Source organism: Sus scrofa, chromosome 10 (genome assembly GCF_000003025.6).
Source record: "Sus scrofa isolate TJ Tabasco breed Duroc chromosome 10, Sscrofa11.1, whole genome shotgun sequence".
Classification (NCBI taxonomy): Eukaryota; Metazoa; Chordata; class Mammalia; order Artiodactyla; family Suidae; genus Sus; species Sus scrofa.
This window is the reverse complement of record NC_010452.4, coordinates 17,221,093-17,244,113: the sequence shown is the minus strand read 5'-3', so window position 1 is coordinate 17,244,113 and position 23,021 is coordinate 17,221,093. Positions and strand designations below refer to the sequence as shown.

At 41.0% G+C, this 23,021-nt stretch overlaps 1 protein-coding gene across 1 annotated transcript in view; it reads left to right on the top strand.

Moving 5' to 3' along the window:
* Positions 1–23,021, top strand: part of ADSS (adenylosuccinate synthase) — a 39,061-nt gene that overhangs the window by 15,028 nt on the left and 1,012 nt on the right. The window contains 8 exon segments of the mRNA NM_001097508.1: positions 8,781–8,847; positions 9,389–9,496; positions 11,017–11,098; positions 14,769–14,895; positions 16,413–16,567; positions 17,978–18,102; positions 19,821–19,918; positions 21,623–21,772. Coding sequence (NP_001090977.1) covers positions 8,781–8,847; positions 9,389–9,496; positions 11,017–11,098; positions 14,769–14,895; positions 16,413–16,567; positions 17,978–18,102; positions 19,821–19,918; positions 21,623–21,772 — 912 coding nt within the window.

Genomic DNA, 23,021 nt, shown 5'->3' with positions numbered 1-23,021 from the left:
AACGGTCTTTTTTGTCAGAAACTTATATGAAAGCATTTAGTAGCCAGTTTTGTGTTTAATTTTAGTGAAAACTAAATAGGATGGATTGCAATAATATGTTTCAAATACATGAAATCTTACTAATTTTTTTTTCTGATTCTGATAAGGAGTAGGTTAAAATTTACCTATGTCTGAAGAATTAGCTAATCATGAATAATTTGAGCAGCATTTCATGAGACAGCTCTACTTCTATTAAAAAAGAAGCCAGAGTAAACTACAAAGAGCACAATTTATTTGCACATATTAATACTGTAAAAGTAGATCTACAATCTGGCAGATATTTAGAGTGATTCTCTGTACCTAAAATGTTAATGATCTGCTTTTTAAATGATGTGGACTTTATTCACACTAGCCTTCTCTTCCACTGGTTAGAACAAACTGGATTTTAAAGTTACTTTCAACCCTCAGCGATATATTTGAGACTTGTTTCCCTGTTATTATCCTGCCTGTGAAGTGATAGAATTTATAGCTAGCAGTGACATGATTAAGAGGCAATAACCAGAAAAGGTAAAGAACTATAAATGTTAGAAACTTCTATAATTGATTAGAACTCTTAAATTGTATTTAAATATGGACGTCTCTTGAAGTGCTGTAGTTTGAGGATTGATCTCCATTTAACAGACAACCCCATCAAAATTTTCTTGTGTATTTATCAGGCAAGGGTCAGAACCTCCAGATGACAATTACAAATTTGAATCCTGTACATAATTTTAGGCACCCAGTAAAATAGCTTATTTGAAGCAAACTGTACTGAATTGACATACAGCTTTTATGTGAAAACTCCCTTCTCGTCACATACTTTGCCATGGGCTTAATCTATAAAATCTGAAAAGAGCAGTTTGTGGTTACTACTGCAAAACACTTTTTTTTTTTAAATTTTAGGGCTGCACCTACAGCATATGGAAGGTCCCAGGCTAGGGGTCGAATTGGAGCTGTAGCCACCAACCTACACCACAGCCACAGTAAGGCCAGATCTGAGCCTCGTCTACACCTTATACCACAGCTCATGGCAACACTGGATCCTTAACCCACTGAGTGAGGCCAGAGATCTAACCTGTGTCCTCATGGATGCTAGTCAGATTCGTTTCCGCGGAGCCACAACGAGAACTCCTGCAAAACACTTTTATATTTGTTCACATTGTCCTATATGTTGTCTGTGAGTAGATTGGTATTCTCCATACTGAAAACTTGGCTAGTTTTGAGTGTGACTAGCTAAAATATATAGAATACGTAGTTTTTATAAATACATATTTTTTTATAAATCGAAATAGGCTTGTAAGTCATTTATATTTCACCCGACTGTATTTAAACCATGAGAATATTAACTATCAGTTGTATTTAAATTGAACCTTTTCTTTGAAGAGCTCATAGTTTTTTCTTTTTTAGCAAAACTGCAATAGGTATTTTCAGAATGATTAATAGCGTAAATGCATAATTATACAAAAAAAGAAAGAAAGAAGCTTTGCCATCCCAAATAATAACATGCAGTTTGGTGAGGACTCAAGGGTTTCATTTTGTTTTTATGAGGTAGGAAGTTGTTAATTTGTCCTATGTGTTGGCCATTTTAAGCCTCTGGTTAAAAAAAAAAAAATCAGCGAGTTCCCCTTGTGGCTCAGTGGAAACGAATCCAACTAGTAACCGTGAAGTTGTGGGTTCGATCCCTGGCCTTGATCAGTAAGTTAAAGATCCAGCGTTGCCGTGAGCTGTGGTATAGGTTGCAGATGCAGCTCAGATCCTGCGTTGCTGTGGCTGTGGTGTAGGCTGGTGGCTACAGCTCCGATTCGACCCCTAGCCTTGGGAACCTCCACATGCTGCAGGTGTGGCCCTAAAAAAAAAAAATCGTGCTCAGCCTCTCAGCTTTGTAAAGTATTTTTGGTTATTTCTTTGTCTTAGTTCTTTTAAGCTTTTACATATCATCACTGTAGTGCTATAATAGAGAAAGCAATTTAGTGTGATTTTTATTACTGACAGTCTCTTAGGTAATAATAAAATTATATTTTTGTGCGTTACTTTTATAGTGTTTTTATATGCTTACACTCACTAATCATTAATCTTATATATGTTCTATTCTTTACCATGAGTCATCTTTAACTTCCTAGTTTTTATGTGTAGCCTCTTGATACTCATTGCTTCTGTCCTGTGGATCAAGTAAGGCGTTGTGATAGATGATGAAAGCCTCTGCTTACCTTCAGAACTTTGCAGTGGTCCTCTGTCATCTGCTGTGTGAAATTCAATATCTTAATCTGAATAGCATTAATTTAGGACTGCAAAATAGGATCATACCTACCATAGTTACCCTTTGAGTAACTTATAACCTTAATATGCCTAATCAAATTCTGGACTTCCCATGTGGCTCACAAAATAGGCAGAATCAGATACATTCAACCATGTAGACTTAATCTATGCTGATGATATCAATCTCTTGGGAAAACATAGTATTAAAAGAGATACCTGTGTTCCTGGATTCTCCACCTGTCTGTTTTTGTCTTTTTAGGGCTATACCTGCGGCATATGGAGGTTCCCAGGCTAGGGGTTGAATCTGAGTGGTAGCTGCCGGCCGTCTGCAACCTACACCACTGGTCACAGCAACACCAGATCCTTAACCTGTGTCCTCATGGGTACTAGTCAAATTGCTTTCTGCTGAGCCATGATGGGAGCTCCTCTACCTTTCTTCATTACAAATGCTTTGGGTCTGTCACTTGACAGTTTGCATCCATGGATATAGCACAGTGGTTAAGAAAGTTTCTTAACTACTTTAGAGGACAAAAACTCAAGAAAGAAGTGAGGCAGAAGGAGCCAAAAGGACCAGAGTAGTAAGAAAGTAATGTGGTTTAAATCATAACAAATATGAATCAGTTTTATAATTTTTAAATAATTTCACTGTGTTTCTTTAATAATGATGTTTCCTTTTCAGTATATGTGTGTTCTTAAAGGAAAGCATTTCTGATAGAGGAGAACTGAGCCCCTAAGGGATAACTCAGACAAAAGTTTAGATGTTACTAGTAATGTGTGTAATAATACCTGTATTCTTTAAAACGCGTTATTAAAATGTCTGTAAGCACTATGTACTTTTCGTTCAATTCCGAAATGGTGAAAAGAAGTAAATAATGTTGGAGTTCCCCTTGCACCTCAGCGTTAACAAACCCGACTGATATCCATGAGGACACAGGTTCAATGCCTGGCCTTGCTCCGTAGATTACAGATCCAGCAATGTCGTGAGCTGCAGTGTGGGTTGCAGACACGGCTCGGATCCTGCATTGCTGTGGCTGTGGCATAACATAGGCTGGCAGCTGCAGCTCCGATTCAACTCCTAGTCTGGGAACTTCCACGTGTTGCACATGTGGCCTTAAAAGCAAAAAAAAAAAAAAAAAAGTGAACAGCGTTATCAGAAAAATTAGCTCACTAACTGGAAAATTGCTGAGGATCATTGCTATGAAACCACTTCAAATTTTTACTCCAGGGACTCTTACCATAGGCCTGAAAGGACAATTCTCTAAGCTCCATTGTAATCATGGCATTCAATTTCTCATCTCAGAACTAAGCACATGACCTAGTCTGGTACATAGATGCTTAAAAATAGTAGTTCTTTCCAAGGATTTTAAAAATTTTTCATAAATCATGAGATTGTTAGTACAAACTAGGAAGTGTACTAGAGCTTTCCTAAGATTAGTATTTACATGGTGTCTTTTTCCATCCTCTAATAACCTTTAGCCCATCTGTGTCTTTATATCTCCTTTATTGTTGACCAAATATATGTGGGTCTTGCTTTTCATTCATTGTGACAATGTACCTTTTAATTGAAGAACTTAGACTATTTACATTTAGTATATTATATTAGCAATTGGGTTGAATTTGTATCTGCTTTTTGTTTTTTTTTGGTTGTTCTTTGTGGTTTTTTTTTTTCTTTCTTATTTCCTTGAGATTGGATATTTTAAATATTATCTCTGCTATTAGCTTATGAGCTGTACTTCTTGTTTCATGAATTTTGGTGATAGTTCTAGGATTTATGATATGTATCTTTAAATTTTCATGATCTACCTTAAAATAATATAGCATTTAGCCTTAGGTCCTTATAATAAAATGCTTGCATTTCCCTTGTCCAGTCATTTGTGTTATTATTTTCATATATTTCATATCTACATTACTATAAACCCCACAAAACACTGTTAATGTGTTAGCTTTAAACAGTCAATTTTCTTTTAAAAAAATTTAAAAATGACTAAGTCATTGGCTAGTTCTTTTCATGAGCATACTTAAGCAAGTATTCAAGGAACCATTACACTATAATTGTGCCCTGTCCCACTGAATCTCATAGCAGAATTTGTAGTATAGGGATGCTTAATGAGAAAAAGAGACTGAGAAATGGCTGAAAAAGTGAAATTTGGGGGGGAGTTCCAGTTGTGGCTCAGCGGTAGCGAACCTGACTAGTATCCATGAGGGTGTGGGTTCAATCCCTGGCCTCACTCAGTGGATCCAGCATTGCTGTGAGCTGTAGTGTAGATCACAGATGCGGCTTGGATCCCTTGTTGCTGTGGCATAGGCCAGCAGCTGTACGTCCCTTTCAACCCCTTCGCTGGGAAATTCCATATGCTGTGGATGCGGCTCTAAAAAATTAAAAAATAAAATGAAATTTTTTAAAGCATTTGAAATCCAGCTTTACTGGATGTCTGTCCTCTGATTCAACAAGTACCTATTGGATGCCTACTTTCTGTCAGGTGGGGTTGGGCACTGAGGACTCAGAGGTAGAAAAGACAAAAATCCCTTCATGGAGCTACTGCAGGAAAGACAGGTAATGTACCGTGGCTTACAGTGTAAGTTCTGAGGAGAAAAAGTAAATCAGAGGAAGGAGCCAGGTAGTTTCAGGCATTTGGAGGAAGTAGATGGGGAACTATAATTTTAGATAAAGTGACCGGGGAGGTTTCACTGAGAAGATGACATTTGAGTAATAACCTGAGGGAAATACAAGATGAATAAGGCCTAGAGATACGCCATACGCTATTGAACCGATAGATGACCATGCTGTACTCTGACTTAAAGTGGCGTGTTTAACAAAAAAAAATGGTGGAGTTTCTATCTTGGCGCAGCGGAGATGAATCCGACTAGGAACCATGAGGTTGCAGGTTCGATCCCTGGCCTCGACCAGTGGGTTAAGGATCCGGCATTGCCGCAAGCTGTGGTGTAGGTCGCAGACGCAGCTCGGATCTGGTGTGGCTGTGGCTGTGGCTGTGGTGTAAGCTGGTGGCTACAGCTCCAGTTAGACCGCTAGCCTGGGAGCCTCCTTACGCCGTGAGTGCAGCCCTAAAAAGCAAAAAAAAAAAAACCCCAAAAAACCAAAAACAAAAAAAAGTGGTGGTGGGGGAGAAAAGACCTGAGGAGATATGAGAAGCAGCAAAATGGATATTACATGTCCTGAGGCTCACACTGGACCTTTCAATACAGTAAACAATAGTTTGCTGTAATAAAACCTAACTGTAATAATTTAAAAAAATAATAAGGCAGTGTTCATAAAACTTAATTACTGAAAGTGCACAGTTACCTTTAATTTTAAAAATTAGACTGACTCCCCAAGCTGGCATTTTGTTTATTTGTGTGTTTTCAATGGCTGCTCTGTAGAAAATGGAAACTCTATTCAAAGTAACTTCAGACAAAGGCTGTTCTTTCAAAAATGGTAATTGTGGGGGCATGCCGGGGTGAAGCTTTATAAAAGTAATTATTCTGGTTCCACCAATAGCTTCTCGGAGCCTAGAAAAACCTAAGAAGATATTAGCTCTGTGGTAAGGTACTTGGCTCACCTGCTTTCCAACAGTTATTTGTGATTTGCCAGTTGCTTTGGTAACTTTATTGAACATAGAAAATAAAACATACTAAAATGCACATTTTTTTTTAATTCAAAAGAAACAGCCTACTCCAAGATCTCAGTATTGTCTTAACTGATTTGCAAAATCTGAGTTTCATTGAAACCGCTCTTAAGAACTATTTTGGCCTTTCAAATGTAGATGAGAAATGCTCTTGGCTGGGCATCAAAATAGGAACATGATAATGAGCTAAACCCTATAGAATGTGATACCTATTTATAGGCCAAGGTTTAGAGTCCATGTCACAGAAAAATAAGTAAACATTTTAACATACCACGTAATATAGCAAAGTGCTGCATGAAGAGTATATACATACATATTTTACTTCTATAATCAGTATTTACCTTATTATGTAGAGCCTTCTAGTGCCTGAAAAAGGTACTCTTAACCAAGGAGGTAGGAGACCTGTATACTGAAAACTATAAGACACGGCTGAAAGAAGTCGAAGAAGACACAGGTATATGGAAATGCTCATGAACTGAAAGAATTAATATCATTAAAATATTCATACTACCCAAAGCAATCTTAGGATTCAGTGCATTCGGAATTCATGCAATTCCAATGGAATTTTCCACAGAAATTAGAACAAACAATTGTAGAATTTGTATGGAAATGCAAAGAACCCCCAATAGTCAAAGCAATCTTGAAAAAGCAAAATAAAGTTGCAGGCATTATGCTTCCTGATTTCAAATTATATCAGAAAGCTATAGTAATGAAAACAGTGTGGTATTAGCATGAAAACAGACACATAGATCAATGATATGTAATAGGGGCTCTGAAATAAAACCACATATGTGGTCAATTACAACAAAGCAGCCAAGAATATACAGTGGGAAAAGGACAGTCTCTTCAATAAATGGTATTGGGAGAACTGGACAGCCAAAAGAATGAAACTGGACCGCTATCTTAGTAACTCAAAATGAGATTAAAGACTTGAAGAACCAAGGAACTGAAACCATAAAACTCCTAGAAGAAAACATAGATAGTAAGCTCCTTAACACTGGTCTTGACAGTGATTTTTTTTTTTTTTTAATTTGACAATAACAGCAAAGGCAACAAAAGCAAAAATAAAAAAATAGGACTCCATCAGACTGAAAAGATTTTGTATAACAAGGGAAACCATCCACACAATAAAAAGGCAAGCTACAATAGGAGAAATAGTTGCAAATCATATATCTGATAAGGGGTTAATTCCAAAATGTATAAAGAACTCATATAATAGGGGAAAAAAATCCCATTAATAAAAGGACATCACGGGAAAAAAATTCAGTTAACCAAAGGACAGAGGAAGTGAATAGATATTTTTCCACAAAAGAAAGATACTGCAGATGACCCACAGATACAAGAAAAGTGCTCAACCTCAGTATTCATTAGGGAAGTACAAATCAAAACCACAGGGACGTTTTACTTCGCACACAGAATGTCCAGCATCAAAAAGACAAGAGAGAGGCGTTCCTGGTGAGGCTCCGGGGTAATGAACCCTACTAGTGTCCATGAGGATGTGGGTTCGATCCCTGGCCTCACACAGTGGGTTGCATATCCGGCTTTGCAGTGGGCTGCTCAGATCCCATGTGACTGTGGCATAGGCTGGGAGCTGTAGCTCAGATGTGACCCCTAGCCTGGGAACCTCCATAGGCTGTGAGTGCGATCCAAAGAAAAAACGGGGGCAGGGGCAAAAGATAATAAGTGTTGAGGATGTGGAGAAAAGGGAACTCTCATGAACTGCTGGTAGGAATGTCCATTTGTGTAGCTGCAGGGAAACCGGTACAGAGATGGGGAGGGAAGGGGAGGAGAAGAGGGAGAGAGAAGAGAGGGTGCAGAAGCATATTCAGACAAGAGAAGTACATGCCTGGAGCCAAGGCCTTGGAGGATGAGGGTGTGATGGGGTGGGAGGGCAGTGAGGGGGCGGAGCCTCGTGTAAGGTCATAGGCCCGGTTGTGCAAGGAGGCCTTGTAAGACTTTTGTCTTTTAAGGACTAGAAAGACATTGGGTTTTAAAAATGAGAGTGGTGACCTCATATTTGTGTCTTAGAGAGAAGGCTTTGGCTACATTATAAAATAGGCATTAGAAAGTCCAAGAGTGGGCATAGGCCCACTCATGTTAGGAAGCTCCTGCTTTCATGAGAGATGATGGACGCTTGGGACCAGTGAAGGAGAGGGAGGTAATCAACATAAAATTCTGATTTCTGGAGTCCAGAACTTGACAAGGATATGGTAGTAAACTGAGCTTTGTAGAATTGTAGGGTAAGGTATTCCAAAGTTGCTCTCTTAAGGACTCATTTTTAAAATAGCAGAGATTGCAGTAAATATGAATGATCAGGCATGTTTTCATATTAATGTATTCAGTTGGCATTATAATCTTCACTCCTACCATTTTTTCCCCCATTTTTGGCTGCCTTGGGGCATATGGAGTTCCTGGGCCAGGGATCAGATCCAAGCCACAGTTGCAACCTAAGCCACAGCGTTGGCAATGCCAGATCCTTAACCTACTCACTGTGCTGGGCCAGGGATCAAACCTGCATCCAAAAAAGCAACAGTAATGGTGGGAGTGAATGGAGTTCCCGCTGTGGCGCAAAAGGGTCAGTGGCGTCTGGGGAGCGTTGGCTGCAGGTTTGATCCCTGGCCCAGCACAGTGAGTGGGTTAAGGATTTAGACACTTACATCGCAACACACAATGGGAGGAAAAAGTATGTATACATGTATGCGTAACTTGGTTCCCATGCTGTACAGTGGGGGGGAAAAATATATATATATATAATGTATCTGTCCAGTTTGTCATAAAGAAATTAAGTTGAAGGGATTTATAACTGCAGTAATTTAAAATGCAACATGTTTTGCTTTCCTATATTTTGTTTCAACAACTGTAATTTTGTTTTTTTCCCCTCAGTATTTGATTTTCATCAAGCAGCTGATGGTATTCAGGAACAACAGAGACAAGAACAAGCAGGAAAAAAGTATGTTTTTTGTATGTGTTCTGTGTGTGCACGTGTGCACAGTCTTTTGTGTTTAAATTCTCGGCCAGAAGCTTAAGAAAAATAAGTATTTATGGAAGTTCCTATTGTGGCTCAGTAGTAACAAGCCTGACTAGTATCCATGAGGATGTGAGTTCAATCCCTGGCCTCGCTTAGTGGGTTAAAGGATCCGGCGTTGCCGTGAGCTGTGGTGTAGATCACAGATGCGGCTCAGATCCCATGTTGCTGTGGCTATGGTGTAGGCTGGGAGCTGTAGCTCTGATTTGACCCCTAGCCTGGGAACTCCCATATGTTACAGGTGCAGCCCTAAAAAGCAAAAAAAAGAAAAAAAAAGAAAGGGAAAGAAAAATAAGTATTAGAATATCCTATTTAAACTTGAGAGAAAATAACATTGTGAAAATAAACTTACAGGAAATAGCATAAACAGAAAAGAATCATAGTAACTTCATCCTTTGTGTTGATCTGAACATGAGAACAGCATCTTTCTTGTCTAACTCAGAGCTTGTTTTGATTTATTTTTAAGTTTGGGTACCACGAAAAAGGGCATTGGTCCAGTTTATTCTTCCAAAGCTGCTCGGAGTGGACTCAGGATGTGCGATCTCGTTTCTGACTTTGATGGCTTCTCTGAGAGGTAACCACCTTGGGTTTCAAAATGGAAAGAATGTGTGGATTTTTTAGAATTTTTAAAGCCCAGGATGCAAATTGATAAAGTCAGTATTCTAGTTGAGTAGTGATGGTTGGCTTTTTTCTCTGTTTCATTTGAAATATTAAAGGTATTTTCTTATTACATGCCAGCTAGTCCTCAATGTCGGGTTAAATAATTTCATGAAAAGTAACATGATGTTGATATCATATCAGTACCCCCAAAAAAGACAAAGCCAAAATTGTATTTAAGGATTGTACCTTTGAATGGTTTACTGAGACACCGAGAGGGATGTGGCAGTGCTGTGGTGGGATCACCATGCCTTCGGGTCTTGATCCTTAGATTTTCAGGTCCAAAGACTCCGTTAAAGATGCCTAGGAAAGGAGTTCTCGTCGTGGCTCAGTGGTTAAGGATCTGGCGTCGCCGTGAGCTGTGGTGTAGGTCGCAGATGCGGCTCGGATCCTTCTTTTCTGTGGCTCTGGCGTAGGCTGGTGGCTATGGCTCCGATTAGACCCCTAGCCTGGGAACCTCCATATGCCGCAGGAGTGGCCTAAGAAATGGTAAAAAGACCAAAAAAAAAAAAAAAAAAAGACTCCTAGAAAGAGGGAGTTCCCATTGTGGCTTAGCAGAAATGAACCCGACTAGGATCCATGAGGATGTAGCTTCCATCCCTGGACCCACTCAGTGGGTTAAAGGATCCAGTGTTACCATGTGCTGTGGTGTAGGTCTCAGACACCGCTCAGATCTGACATTGCTGTGGCTGTGGTGTAGGTCAACAGCTGTAGCTCTGATTGGACCCCTAGGCTGGGAAACTTCCATATGCCACAGGTACAGCCCTAAAGAGCAAAAAAAAAAAAAAAAAAAAAAAAAAAATACTTTCTAGAAAGAATTAGGGTCTCAGGTACTGGTGAACTGTTGTGTATCTAAACTCACCCTGAAAAATAGAACTGTCATATGAACACTTAATCTCTGTGAGAGTCCTAATCATCATTAAAAACCCCACTATGCGATGATTCAGTTATGGGGAGTTGGTTGGTTGCATCTAATAACAGGTGTCATCAAAGAGCTCTCTCCGTTTTCGGTCAGCAGTCTGCCCTGCCGGGGCACCTCCGCTGAGAATATCAGAGGCAATTGCTAATGTCTGCCTCTGTCTCTTTTTAAAACCATCACGTAGGGTGGTCCCCTTTTTTGGTCTTGCACACAGTACACTATAGTTAGTTCCTATTTAAGTCTTGTGGTTGCAGATCTCATCATTTCCTACTCCTCCTGCCCCTCACACACCTCACCTTAATTATATTGTTGATAATCCTATTGGTTAAAAAAAAAAATAGCCTGAGTGCAGCTTTTGTTCATGTGACTGATCTCCTTTATCGGATTCTCTTTTTCAGCGGGTAATTTCAGTTTGGGATTGTTATTAAGGCCACTTATCGCCAGAAGCCCTTTGGATGGAGTATTAGTCAGACTATTTTAAAACCGAGCTAATATCTTGATTTATCTGTATTTCTTAGGTTCAAAGTTCTGGCTAACCAGTACAAATCTATATACCCCACCTTGGAAATAGACATTGAAGGTGAATTACAAAAACTCAAGGTAACGCTTTCTGATCTTTATCATTTCCTTTTCGTGTTTGCCCAGTTGGCCTCCAGAGCCTTCTTCACTCATTCCGTCTTTGTGTCAGGAACTGAAAATATAAGAAGGAAGAACATGTGCTCTTTAATTTCCTTTATGAAATTACATTGTGACCGAGAAGATCCATAAACTATTAAATAGTTCATAGTATACTAAGTGCCACACATATTTGCCTAAAGCCTTATAGGTGAGAACTGGTAAATTGAATTGTTTGGACTTTTTAAGTCTGAAGTATGATGGGCCTAAAGGGGTGTGGTATGTCTGAGTAACTTCACGTGATGTGGCTTAAACGAAATACTGAGTAGGGAGCAGGAGTAAAGTACCTGAAGATAAAGTTCGACAGGTAGGGACCAACTCACAGGCCTTAGGTTGGTCTTATATGCAGTGAGAGGGAGTTTAGCTGTTGAATAGTTTTGAGCCAAAAGAAATAAAACTAGATTCATTGTTACATAAAAAACACTCATAGTGGAGTTCCCATCCTGGCACAGCGGAAACGAATCCGGCTAGGAACCATGAGGTTGCGGGTTCGGTCCCTGGCCTTGCTCAGCGGGTCTAGGATCCGGCGTTGCTGTGAGCTGTGGTGTAGGTCGCAGACACGGCTTGGATCTGGCGTTGCTGTGGCTGTGGTGTAGGCTGGCCACTACAGCTCTGATTCAACCCCTAGCCTGGGAACCTCCGTATGCCACAGATGCAGCCCTAAAAAGTCAAAAAGACCAAAAAAACAAAAACCACTCATAGCAATTTGGAGGATAAATCAACAAAGGGGCAAGTAAGAAGCTAACCACCCATTTAGGACTGGTACCCATTTGACTCTTAAAAGCACTGTGCAGACCAAGGTCTGTCCACTCACTGAATTCCTCAAAAAAAAAGGGATGGAGTTTCCATTGTGGCGCAGTGGAAATGATTCTGCCTAGGAACCATGAGGTTGTGGGTTTGATCCCTGGCCTCCCACAGTGGGTTAAGGATCCGGCGTTGCTGTGAGCTGTGGTGTAGGTCACAGACGTGGCTCGGAACTGGCATTGCTGTGGCTGGGGCACAAGTCAGCTGCTGCAGCTCTGATTAGACCCCTAGCCTGGGAACCTCCATATGCACAGGTGTAGCCCTAAAAAAAAAAAAAAAAAGAAAGTGACCTCCAAGGAACATTATAAGCCTTAGGTATTTGGATTTCATTGTATTGATCGCTGCTTGGAATAGCCTGCCGTTGTGTTTTCATCTGTCATGCAACACGTATTTTACATTTATTACTAGCAACTTGGAAGTATTTACGTCCTAAAGCACAGGTATATCTTTTCAGTTCTATTTTATATATATGTTCCGTGTGAATGTAAAGTAAATGAATAATAATGACCTGAATCAGGCAAGAAGATTCTTGGTAGATGATAAGCACTAGTTCCCTCTCCCCATCCTTGGTTTCACTTACCCGTGGTCAACGGTGAAACAACTCCTAAGTTTTGAATCTGAGATTTTCTCAGTAATGTGATGAAATCTCTTATGGTCCTGCTCCATCCCCCCCAAGGTATCAGTCATCCCTTTGTCCAGTGTCACCTGCCCATCCTCAGATTAACTGTTGTGGCGTCACAGAGCTTGTGTTCCAGCGACCCTTGCTTCGCTTCGTAACGGCCCCAAAGCACAAGCGTAGCGATGCTGGCAATTGGCTACACCAAAGAGAAGCCGTGAAGTGCTTCCTTTAAGTGACAGGGTAAACGTTCTCGACCTCATCAGGAAAGAGAAAAAAAATCCTATGCTTGAGGTCGCGCTAAGGCCTATGGTACGAATGACTCTTCTATCCGTGAAATCATGAAGAACAGAAAAGAAATTTGTGCTGGTTTTGCTGTTGCACCTCAAATTGCAGAAGTGTGACAACAGTACATGATAAGAGCTTAAGCAGAAAAGGCAGTAAATTTGTACAGTAAGATATTTTGATGGAGGGAGCGATAGAGACCACATGTACATAATTTTATTACAGTGTATTGTCATAATTGTTCTGTTTTATTATTGGTTATTATTGATAATCTCTTACTGCACCTCATTTATAAATTCAACATTATTATAAGTATGTATGTATAGGAAAAAACCCAGAGTAGATGTAGTTTAGTCTTGTCTGTGGTTTCAGGCATCCACTCGGGCTCTTGAAACACATCCTGTAGGATAAGGGAAGGCAACACTGTATGTTGAACCAGGTCTTTGAGGAACGAGACACATGGTCATTTCAGGCATTAAAAAAGGAACTAAAATAGGAATGCGCATAATATTGGAAACTAGAGCCAAGGGGTTTTTTTTTTTTTTTGCTTTTTAGGGCCACACCCATGGCATATGAAGGTTCCCAGGCTAGGGGTCGAATCAGAGCTGCAGCTGCTGGCCTACACCACAGCCACAGCAACGCGGGATCCAAGCCGTGTCTTCGACCTACACCACAGCTCATGGCAACGCCAGATCCTTAACCCAATGAGCGAGGCCAAGGATTGAACCCACATCCTCATGGATCCTAGTCAGGATCGTTGACTGCTGAACCGTGAAGGGAATTCCAGGGGGATTATTCTTTCATCAGCGGGTGTAACATACTCTGGTGAGTTCACGAGTCTGTCTTCGAATTTCTCTACTAGTTTGGCTAAATTCTTTTTTTTTTTTTTTTTTTTTGTCTTTTCTAGGATCGCTCCCACCGCATATGGAGGTTCCCAGGCTAGGGGTCTAATCGGAGCTGTAGCCACCGGCCTACACCACAGCCACTGCAACATGGGATCCGAGCCGCGTCTGCGACCTACACCACAGCTCACAGCAACGCCAGATCCTTAACCCACTGAGCAAGGCCAGGGGTCGAACCCACAACCTCATGGTTCCTAGTCAGATTCGTTAACCACTGTGCCATGACAGGAACTCCCTAGTTTGACTAAGTGTTTAAACATGGTTGAAACTAGGCTTTATTGCAGTAAAATAAAAACTATAGGCCTTGAGGAAACTCTTGTTTACTTTATATTTTTAATTGAATATTGAAAATTTAGCTGTATTAATATTTTAAACATGTTTTGAGAAAGTTTTATCATGTTGATGTGTATAATAGTATTTGATATTACCTACTAGTAGTACTGTTAAGATATTGTATTGTCATGGAAGAAATGGCAAAAAGAGTAGAAGAACATTAGTAATTATTAATATTCGCGTGTTTGACAGGGTCACTTGCGGCCCTCACCATATTTTGAGAAAAACCCCCTGATGCATTTTATAGTTATGGGCCATAAATTGCTGCTTTTTAAATAGCTCACAGACTATAAAAGCACAATGTTAGTTCTTTTTATTTTCCTGAAAGCTGGTTTATGAAGGGTGAGTGCTGGGCTCTTTGGGAGATTGTCTTCATCATTTGCAGTGAGGTTAACATAGAACCTTTGAAATTCATTGTATCTCTACTTTTCTTGAAATAGTGTCTCTTTTCTGGTTCCGGACAATTAGCACGAGAGACCAAAGCCAATCCAGACCAAAGTCTCACCATAGTGTGAGCACAGGCACCAGCTGCTTTCTCCTCTGCGTTTGTCAGTTTTCACTGTCAAAGTCAGGCAGTTTTCACTCATATTGGTCACGCTGTAAGTTTACTATTATATTGGTATACACTGAGCTTGGTTTTTGTCTTTGGATGTAGGGCTATATGGAAAGGATTAAGCCAATGGTGAGAGATGGAGTTTATTTCCTATATGAGGCTTTACATGGGCCACCAAAGAAAATCTTGGTAGAAGGAGCAAATGCAGCCCTACTAGATATTGATTTTGGTAAGTGAGATGTGACTTATGGAGCTTAACTTCGCCCTCAATTGCCTAAGACATAAATAATTAATGTTATAGCATTAAGGGATTTTAAAATAAGGATTTTATCGTGTATATTGAGGCATGATGGAAGTTTGTCATTTTACACTAACCTTTTTTTTTTTTTTAAAGTGGAAAACACAATACCTGTGATAAGTTCTGTGGTTCATCAGAAAAATGAAATCACTGTTTGTGTCCATGAGCTTGGGTTCTATAAACTGAAGTTTTGTCTGGTTTATGGTTCAATTCCAGACCTCGTTTCCTTGGGACTGTAATGACTACCTGAGTCCCATGAAAGGACCTTTAATTCAGCCTTTTCCTCAGTATCAAGAACTAATTAACGTACACTGTTATTTAACATGAGCATTCTAAGATCTATAGAAATCTGTTTAATTAACTCACTGGGCATGAGATTCTTTTTTTTTTTTTTTTCTTTCGTCTTTTTAGGGCCACACCTATGGCATACAGAGGTTCCCAGGCTAGGGGTTGAACCAGAACTACAGCTACCGGCCTACGCCACAGCCACAGCAACGCCAGATCCGAGCCGCATCTGTGGCCTACACCACAGCTCACGGCAACACCAGATCCTTCACCCACTGAGCAAGGCCAGGGATTGAACCCGCGTCCTCATGGATGCCAGTCAGATTCATTTCTGCTGTGCCACGACGGGAACTCCTGGAGGTGAGATTCTGAGTGGATGGACAGTATTCCCTCCATCTTCAAAAAGTTTGTGCTTATTGTCTTCAAACTACTGCCCATTAATTTGTTGACCTTTCTATCTAAGCCTGATCTCTCAGGATAAGTCAGATTGTTCTCAGCTCTTATTGCCAGTTTCTTTGGCTTTTGACACCAAGTAAACCAGCTAAAGACAGTGTGTTTCTCTCTAGTAGATATGGGGGTTTTTTGGATACCATGCTATGCTTATCCAGACTGGAGGAAAGCGGTGTCTCCTTAGCATAGTGAGCTGTGTGAAGCGGAGTGTGGGGCGAGGCTTGGGAGAAGCACACCACGCTTCACTGCCCCTTGTCATGTCCAGGATTATTCCCTGAATAGAGATCAAAAGGTCAGGAAAAGCTGAATACCACAACATTCTTAGCATTCTGTTGTCACTTGCTGCTGCAACTTAAATATTTCCATCAAGGAAGTCAGATCTATGTTAAAGTCACAGAAGAGTGTTCAAAGATATGGATTGTACGTCTACATAGTAGAGGAACCCCAGAGTTTGGGCCTTAAATGATTCAGCAGTCCATTCAACGAGTACATACCCAGCATTGCGTTTCTGGCTCTAACCACTTAGGTTGTTGTCTCTGTACAGACAAAAAGAGTCAGGAATAAAGCCTGGAGGCTCTGAAAGGGCGGTTAGCTGTCAGGTTCCAGTCTGTTAAATACCTCGCATATCCTCGAATGTAGAGTTTTCACAGTAACTCTGTTTAAAAGTCGTGTTTACTCTTGGTGTGTCTTTTACTGTTTGGTTCTGTTTTTAGGAACTTATCCTTTTGTAACGTCTTCAAACTGTACAGTCGGAGGTGTTTGCACTGGCTTGGGCATGCCCCCTCAGAATGTTGGAGAAGTGTATGGAGTTGTGAAAGCTTACACAACCAGAGTCGGTATTGGTGCCTTTCCTACAGAGCAAGACAATGTAAGCCTGTTTCTCAGTAAATCTCGTTCGAAAGTTTCAAAATAAAAACTCATGCTTTTTTTTTTTTTTTGCCCCCTCTTAACGAATTATTATCTTCTGGGCATATCACTTACTGTGCAAGAGTGATCAGAGTAGCATGAAAACAAAAGAAAACGCCTTTGTTTTAGGGGCAGCAGATGGGCAACGAAAGGGGTCCTTGTCCTTGTAACTGCAGGGCTAACTGGAGGTGGGTTTGTGAAGAGGATTAAGATGATGGAGGAGAAAGAAATTAAAAATAACAGCTACCTTTCAGCAAGAGCAGATTAGGAGCCAAGGTTGAGGAAAGTGATCTCCAGATATTGTCTAATCACAGCCAGCGCTTACATGGTGGTGACCTCGGGCCAGGCGCTGTGTGTGGCTGTCAGCTTAGAGGTTTTTTGGAACCTCCCAACCACTCTGGGAGCTGGGGGCTGCCACCATCCCCATTCTACACAGGAAGAAACGGAGGCTAGAGAGCCGAGGTCACTTGCCCATGGCCACACAGATAGACAGGGCTGGGATGCAGAGCCGACAGGGCAACATTTTAATGGTAATGATGTCGGAGTACCTGGGGTGACGAAGTGATGCGTTTAATCAGAAAGGTGTAAATTAAGAAACAGATCGGTCATGGGTGGGAAAATTAAGTCCTAGGGGTGCTGTAGCTTAGAACTCGGAACATTGTTTTCAACCTTAATTCTCCTCAAAAGGACATTGTGATAACAGCTACTCTTATTAGATAAGAGTTTGCCTTACGGTTTTTCAGGAAAACCATCAAACTACAGTTGTTCTTTGAACAAATTGGCTTCACCTGTCTGTTTTAATAAATACTGTTTAACCACTCAGTTCTTTTTTTTTTTTTTTTTTTGCCTTTTCTAGGGTCACTCCCATGGCATATGGAGGTTCCCAGGCTAGGGGTCTAATTGGAGCTACAGCTGCCAGCCTATACCAGAGCCACAGCAATGCGGGATCCGAGCCGCATCTACGACCTACACCAACGCTGGATCCTTAACCCAGTGAGCAAGGCCAGGGATCGAACCCCCAACCTCATGGTTCCTAGTCGGATTCATTAACCACTGAGCCACGACGGGAACTCCCACCACTCAGTTCTTCATACACAGCATTTATTTTTTTAAGTGTTAATCTGAAGTTTAAGATGTTGAATAGATGACATAAAAATGTTAGTTTTAAAATAGTGGTAAAAAATGAAAGCAAAAGTTTATCTATTTTGCATAAACTCTTATCATCTCTAAGGAATTTTATCTTCAACTTAGTTATTTTCTGAGAGATATTTATCTCTAAGAAACTTTGACTTGTTATGTGATCTTAAGTTTAATTCTATTAGATTTAGAGCATGAGTATTCTAATCCTGAAATTTTATTTTCTGTTCCTTAGGAAATTGGAGAATTATTACAAACAAGGGGCCGAGAATTTGGTGTAACTACTGGGAGGAAAAGAAGGTGTGGCTGGCTGGACCTTGTTTTGCTCAAATACGCTCATATGATTAATGGATTTACCGCGTGAGTACTCTCAGAAACATTTATTTCACAAATGACAGTTCGTAACCACAGGTTAAATTTTGTGGAGGGCAAACTTGAGGTAGTGCCCTCCTAGAAAAATTTCACTCTTTTTATTTTTGCTTTTTAGGGCCACACCTGCGGCACATGGAGGTTCCCAGGCCAGGGGTTGAATTTGAGCTATAGCTACTGGCCTACGCCACAGCCATAGCAATGTGAGATCCAAGCCAGTGTCTCTGACCTACACCTCAGCTCACGGCAGCACCAGATCCTTAACCCACTGAGGGAGGCCAGGGATCAAACCTGCAACCGCATGGATACTAGTCAGATTGGTGTCCACTGTGCCACAAAGGGAACTCTGAAAAATTTCACTCTTTAGCCTCCAAATGAAATTGCAGTTCAAGGTAGAACTGGATCAAGCTAGAGGGGAAGGGGGACAGGAGGAGAGAGGGACCCCGGGTTATCATCCTGGACCTTGGAGGTTGGGGAAAAGAATCGTGATATTCTTATGCATACGAGTACGGAGAGAAGTGAGGGGGCAAGGTAGGCAGGTAGATGGAGTAACGCAGAGTATAAATATATACATATATACACACTGAGGGGAGGCAGTACAACAGCATTTAGTGATTGACCTCTGACCTCTGGATTCAAATCCCAGATCCATGCGTTATGCTGTATGACTGTGGGCAGTTTAATCTTGAAAATCTAGACAGTAGTATTACCTGCTTTAAAGGGTATTTTGAAAACTGATAGAGAGCATAGAGCCCACTGTTGAGTCACTAAACATGCTCAGTAAAAATTGTTATCAACACATATACGTAAGTAAATGTAAAAATGTCTTCATGTTTGTATTCATTAGGCTTAACTTCTAGCAAATAACAGAGTAAAGGATTTAAAAAAAAAAAATCTGTGGTTAGCGAATCTGACTGGGAACCATGAGGTTTTGGGTTCGATCCCTGGCCTTGCTCAGTGGGTTAAGGATCCGGCGTTGCTGTGGCTGTGGCTTAGGCCAGCGGCTACAGCTCTGATTAGACCCCTAGCCTGGGAACCTCCATATGCCACGGGAGCAGCCCAAGAAATGGCAAAAAGACAAAAAAAAAAAAAAATCTGTGGACAAGAATCTCAAACCCAGTGTTTTGACTGGTGTAGAGAGGTTTCTCCATAAAACTCTGTTTTCTAGTCCGTTTAGCAGACAATTTTAATGTATCGTGGAGGGCGTCCTTGACGTGGTTTCCTCACTCTCCTTTGACAGTTTCTGGGGGACGTGATGGTGAGGAGAGTGGAGAAACAAGGGGCGATAGCATATGTGTAAACGAACATATGTCTTGTCCCCCACGTGGAGTGGTCTGTTTTGCTGTGTCCCACAGCCACAAAATGCATCCTTTATTCCAGGCAGCCCTCCTACAAGTATGTGTTGATGGATCCTGAGAAACTAAGCAGGAGGATATGGGTCTATCAGTCAGTGAAAATCTGTTATAGTTATTAGGCAAGTAACCCAGGAGGGGATCAGTTAAGTCATTTTTTTAATTATCAGGAAAATACATCAGTATATTGTCCTATAGTGTTTTAATGTGTGGCATGCTTCCAAATGTAATCCCCGCCAGTTTTCAGAATTTGGAACTTTGAGCTTTGTATGAATTTGCCTTTGCTCCCACATCAAGTTACTAGTTAAGGCCTTTAAGAATTTGCTGTTTTAACACTGCTTTTTCTTCCAAAATTAGGTTGGCACTTACCAAATTGGATATTCTGGACATGTTTACCGAAATCAAAGTTGGAGTTGCATACAAGTTAGATGGTGAAATTATACCTCATTTCCCAGGTACTTTCTTTTTTTTCTTTTTGTCTCTTTTATCCTCCCGGCAGCATATGGAGCTCCCCGGCCAGGGATGAGATCTGAGCCGTAGTTGTAACCTAAGCTGCTGCCGCCATGGAAACACCAGAACCTTAACCCACTGTGCTGGGCTGGGGATCGAACCTGCATCCCAGTGCTCCCAGGATGCCACCTATCCTGTTGTGCCACAGTGGGAACTCCCCCAGGTACTCTCTTTTAGGCTATGTATAGAGAATATTAAGTGAATGTATTAGAACAATTCATAAAGCTTGTCCATAAAATTTATGATATATAGCTACAGACTTGATTGGATAGGATATTCCTTTGTGACTAGTTCAAGTCCATTCACTTTCATAGCTGCTATGCATTTGGGTGCTGGGTTGCAGTAAGCTTGTGCTCAAACTCAAAATAGGAAAGAAGAAACATGGTCCCACTGAGCCCAGTTATGCCGCTCCCAAATCTCAGCATCCTTATTGTCAGCCGGCTGACCAAGACCGCATCTCGTTTATTTATTTATGTATTATTTATTATACTATCATCTTATTTGTTTATTTACTTATTTGCCTGCTCCCATGGAGAAGTTCTTGGGCCAGGGATCTAACCTGCACCACAGCAGCGATTCAAGCCACGGTGGTGACCACACCGGGTCCCTAACCCGCTGTGCCCTAGGAAGGACTCCCAAGATCCTCTTTTAGAGCCTTCTTTCTCCCGACACTCCTGGTACCAGCAGTCTTCCTTTGGGTTTCCTGGGAAGCTGACCCTGCTGTAGAGATGTCCGCTGTGTAGTTTGTTTGTACGTGTGCTGAGCAACAATATCTATAAGGGACATTGACGAGCAAAGCAGGGTCAGGCAGAGCAGGGAGCGGAACTGCAAAGCGGTTCCATGAAAGGCCCTGAACTGATCCCATGGGGAGCTCTGGGGCTAGAATGGCCCTACAGAGTTATCTCAGATGAAGGTGAGTAGTCAGGTCCTTTCTGTCCATCCCCGCGTCGACAGGGCATGGGGACGTGGGCTGCTCAGGGAGACCGCTCCCTTCCGTGGAGAGCAGCTCCTGGCGAGGTTCTGAACCGAGTTCCCGGCAGGCAGTACTCCCACAGCTGGGGAGTGAGCGTCTGACTCCTGAAGAGGCAAATCTGGACAGTGCACCATAGCGGCCCCCTTCCTGTCTCCAGGCAAAAACCCTTTTTGCTCTAGTACACGTTCAGTTTCTATCGGGGAACACTGAGACACTGGGAGGGGAGCTAGTGAAGACAGTCTCCAGCGGAGCCTTTGTAAACAGTCACAGAAACACCGGAGGGTTTCCCAGGTGAAGGCAAATACACACATCTCCTTGCTGCCCTTATACAGATCCCCAGCCCCTAATCCATAGTGCAGAAATCTAAAAAGTTCTCAACATTGGAAGCTCGAAGTTTGGCAACCAAACTCACTTGACAGCAAAACCTGGTTCGAACTGATGTTAGTGGAACTACTAATCTACCCACTTAGAGTAAGTAATCCTGTTGTAGAAATCTGTTTGATTATAAAATACGAGCTGGTGTGCACTGTTTTACCTTCCTAAACACTGAAAAATTCTAAACTCCCCACGTATCTGGCTCCCAAGTATGAGACTGCGAACCTACAAAAGAGCAATAGGTTGTTTGACAGTGGGCAGTGCACACCGTGGGCAGCTGGACTTGTTCTTTAACTTTCAGCAAACCAGGAAGTCTTAAATAAAGTCGAAGTTCAATATAAGACTCTCCCAGGATGGAACACAGACATATCAAACGCAAGGACATTTAAAGAACTACCTGTTAACGCACAAAATTATGTGCGATTTATTGAAGATGAGCTTCAGATACCAGGTAAATATAAATGCTTTCTGAACAGCTATCTTTTTCTGCTTTTGACTTGACTACTTTTGAAACATGATAAAAACCAGATTATTCCTTTGTAGCATGCTTGTGCTTTGCACAAATGCCCAGGAAAGTATAAAATAATTTTATCCCTTAGCGTAAATATACTCTTTCTTTAATCCTTCATATGCCTGAATACAGTATATTACCTCTTGCCCTTTTTGACCCTGTTTTAATTCTCTGTTAGTCTCTTTTTTTACTCTATGACAGTCATTCTCATCCTCTCTCCCTCTTAGCTGACAAATCCTTTGTGTCTTTACCGCCATGAAAAATGGTTTCTGGTTTTGGTTTTTTTTGTTTTTTTGTTTTTTTTTCATTTGGAGTTAAATTACCCTTGGGAGTTGGGAGCATTTCTTGACTAGATATTAGGAAAACAATAGGTACAGGAAATAGGAAAACCAATTTGAAAAAATATAAGAGTAAAGAACAAAACATACATTAAAAAAAAAAAATGTAAGCTGGCCAAGGAATTAGTCATAGCCATACGTAGGTTATGTATGGCTATGACTAGTTACGTGAAATCTTTCTTTGAAAACATTGCTTTTTTCCCTTTTTTTTGCATCATTGGCGACTTCAGAGACAAAAAGTGAAGTGGGTGGAATGTAGCCTCATGTGAAATCTATTTGGCCCCAAATCCGATCTTGTATTGTTCATTTATATTCGCGGCTCATCTCCAAACATGAATCTAGTTTTCCATATTGCTAGCTTGGTTTCCTAGCTCGGTAGCAAATTTGGTGAGCATGATTGCGCACTGCACTTTAGTCCATGTCTTTTGAGTCATAAACAGTGAATTGAAATGCCGTAAAGGTTTACCCTTGAGGTGCAGATGAGCAAAGCTGGTACAGTAGCCTAGTCCTAAGGCTGTGCAAGTTAAAACCGTATTCTCCCCCATATTTCCTTTTTTTTTTGAGATGTGAAAGTTCCAGTGACTCATCAGTGTCCTCTTAGTATTGTCCATTTATCAAAGATGCTTATCTTTTCTAGTTATTAGGAACTTGGTCAAAGGTTCTTTAGGTCCCTGCTGGTTTGGGCCAATGTTTTACTCTGCTAATCATTAGGAATTGAACAGTTTTAAATATTGTGCAATTAAAAACAGGAAATGGCACGATAAAACTACCTGTGCTGGATGTTGATGGCGTGTTCTGTTTAGAAATTGGCATAATCTGTTAAAAGAGCAAAAAAAGATAGCAAAGGCACA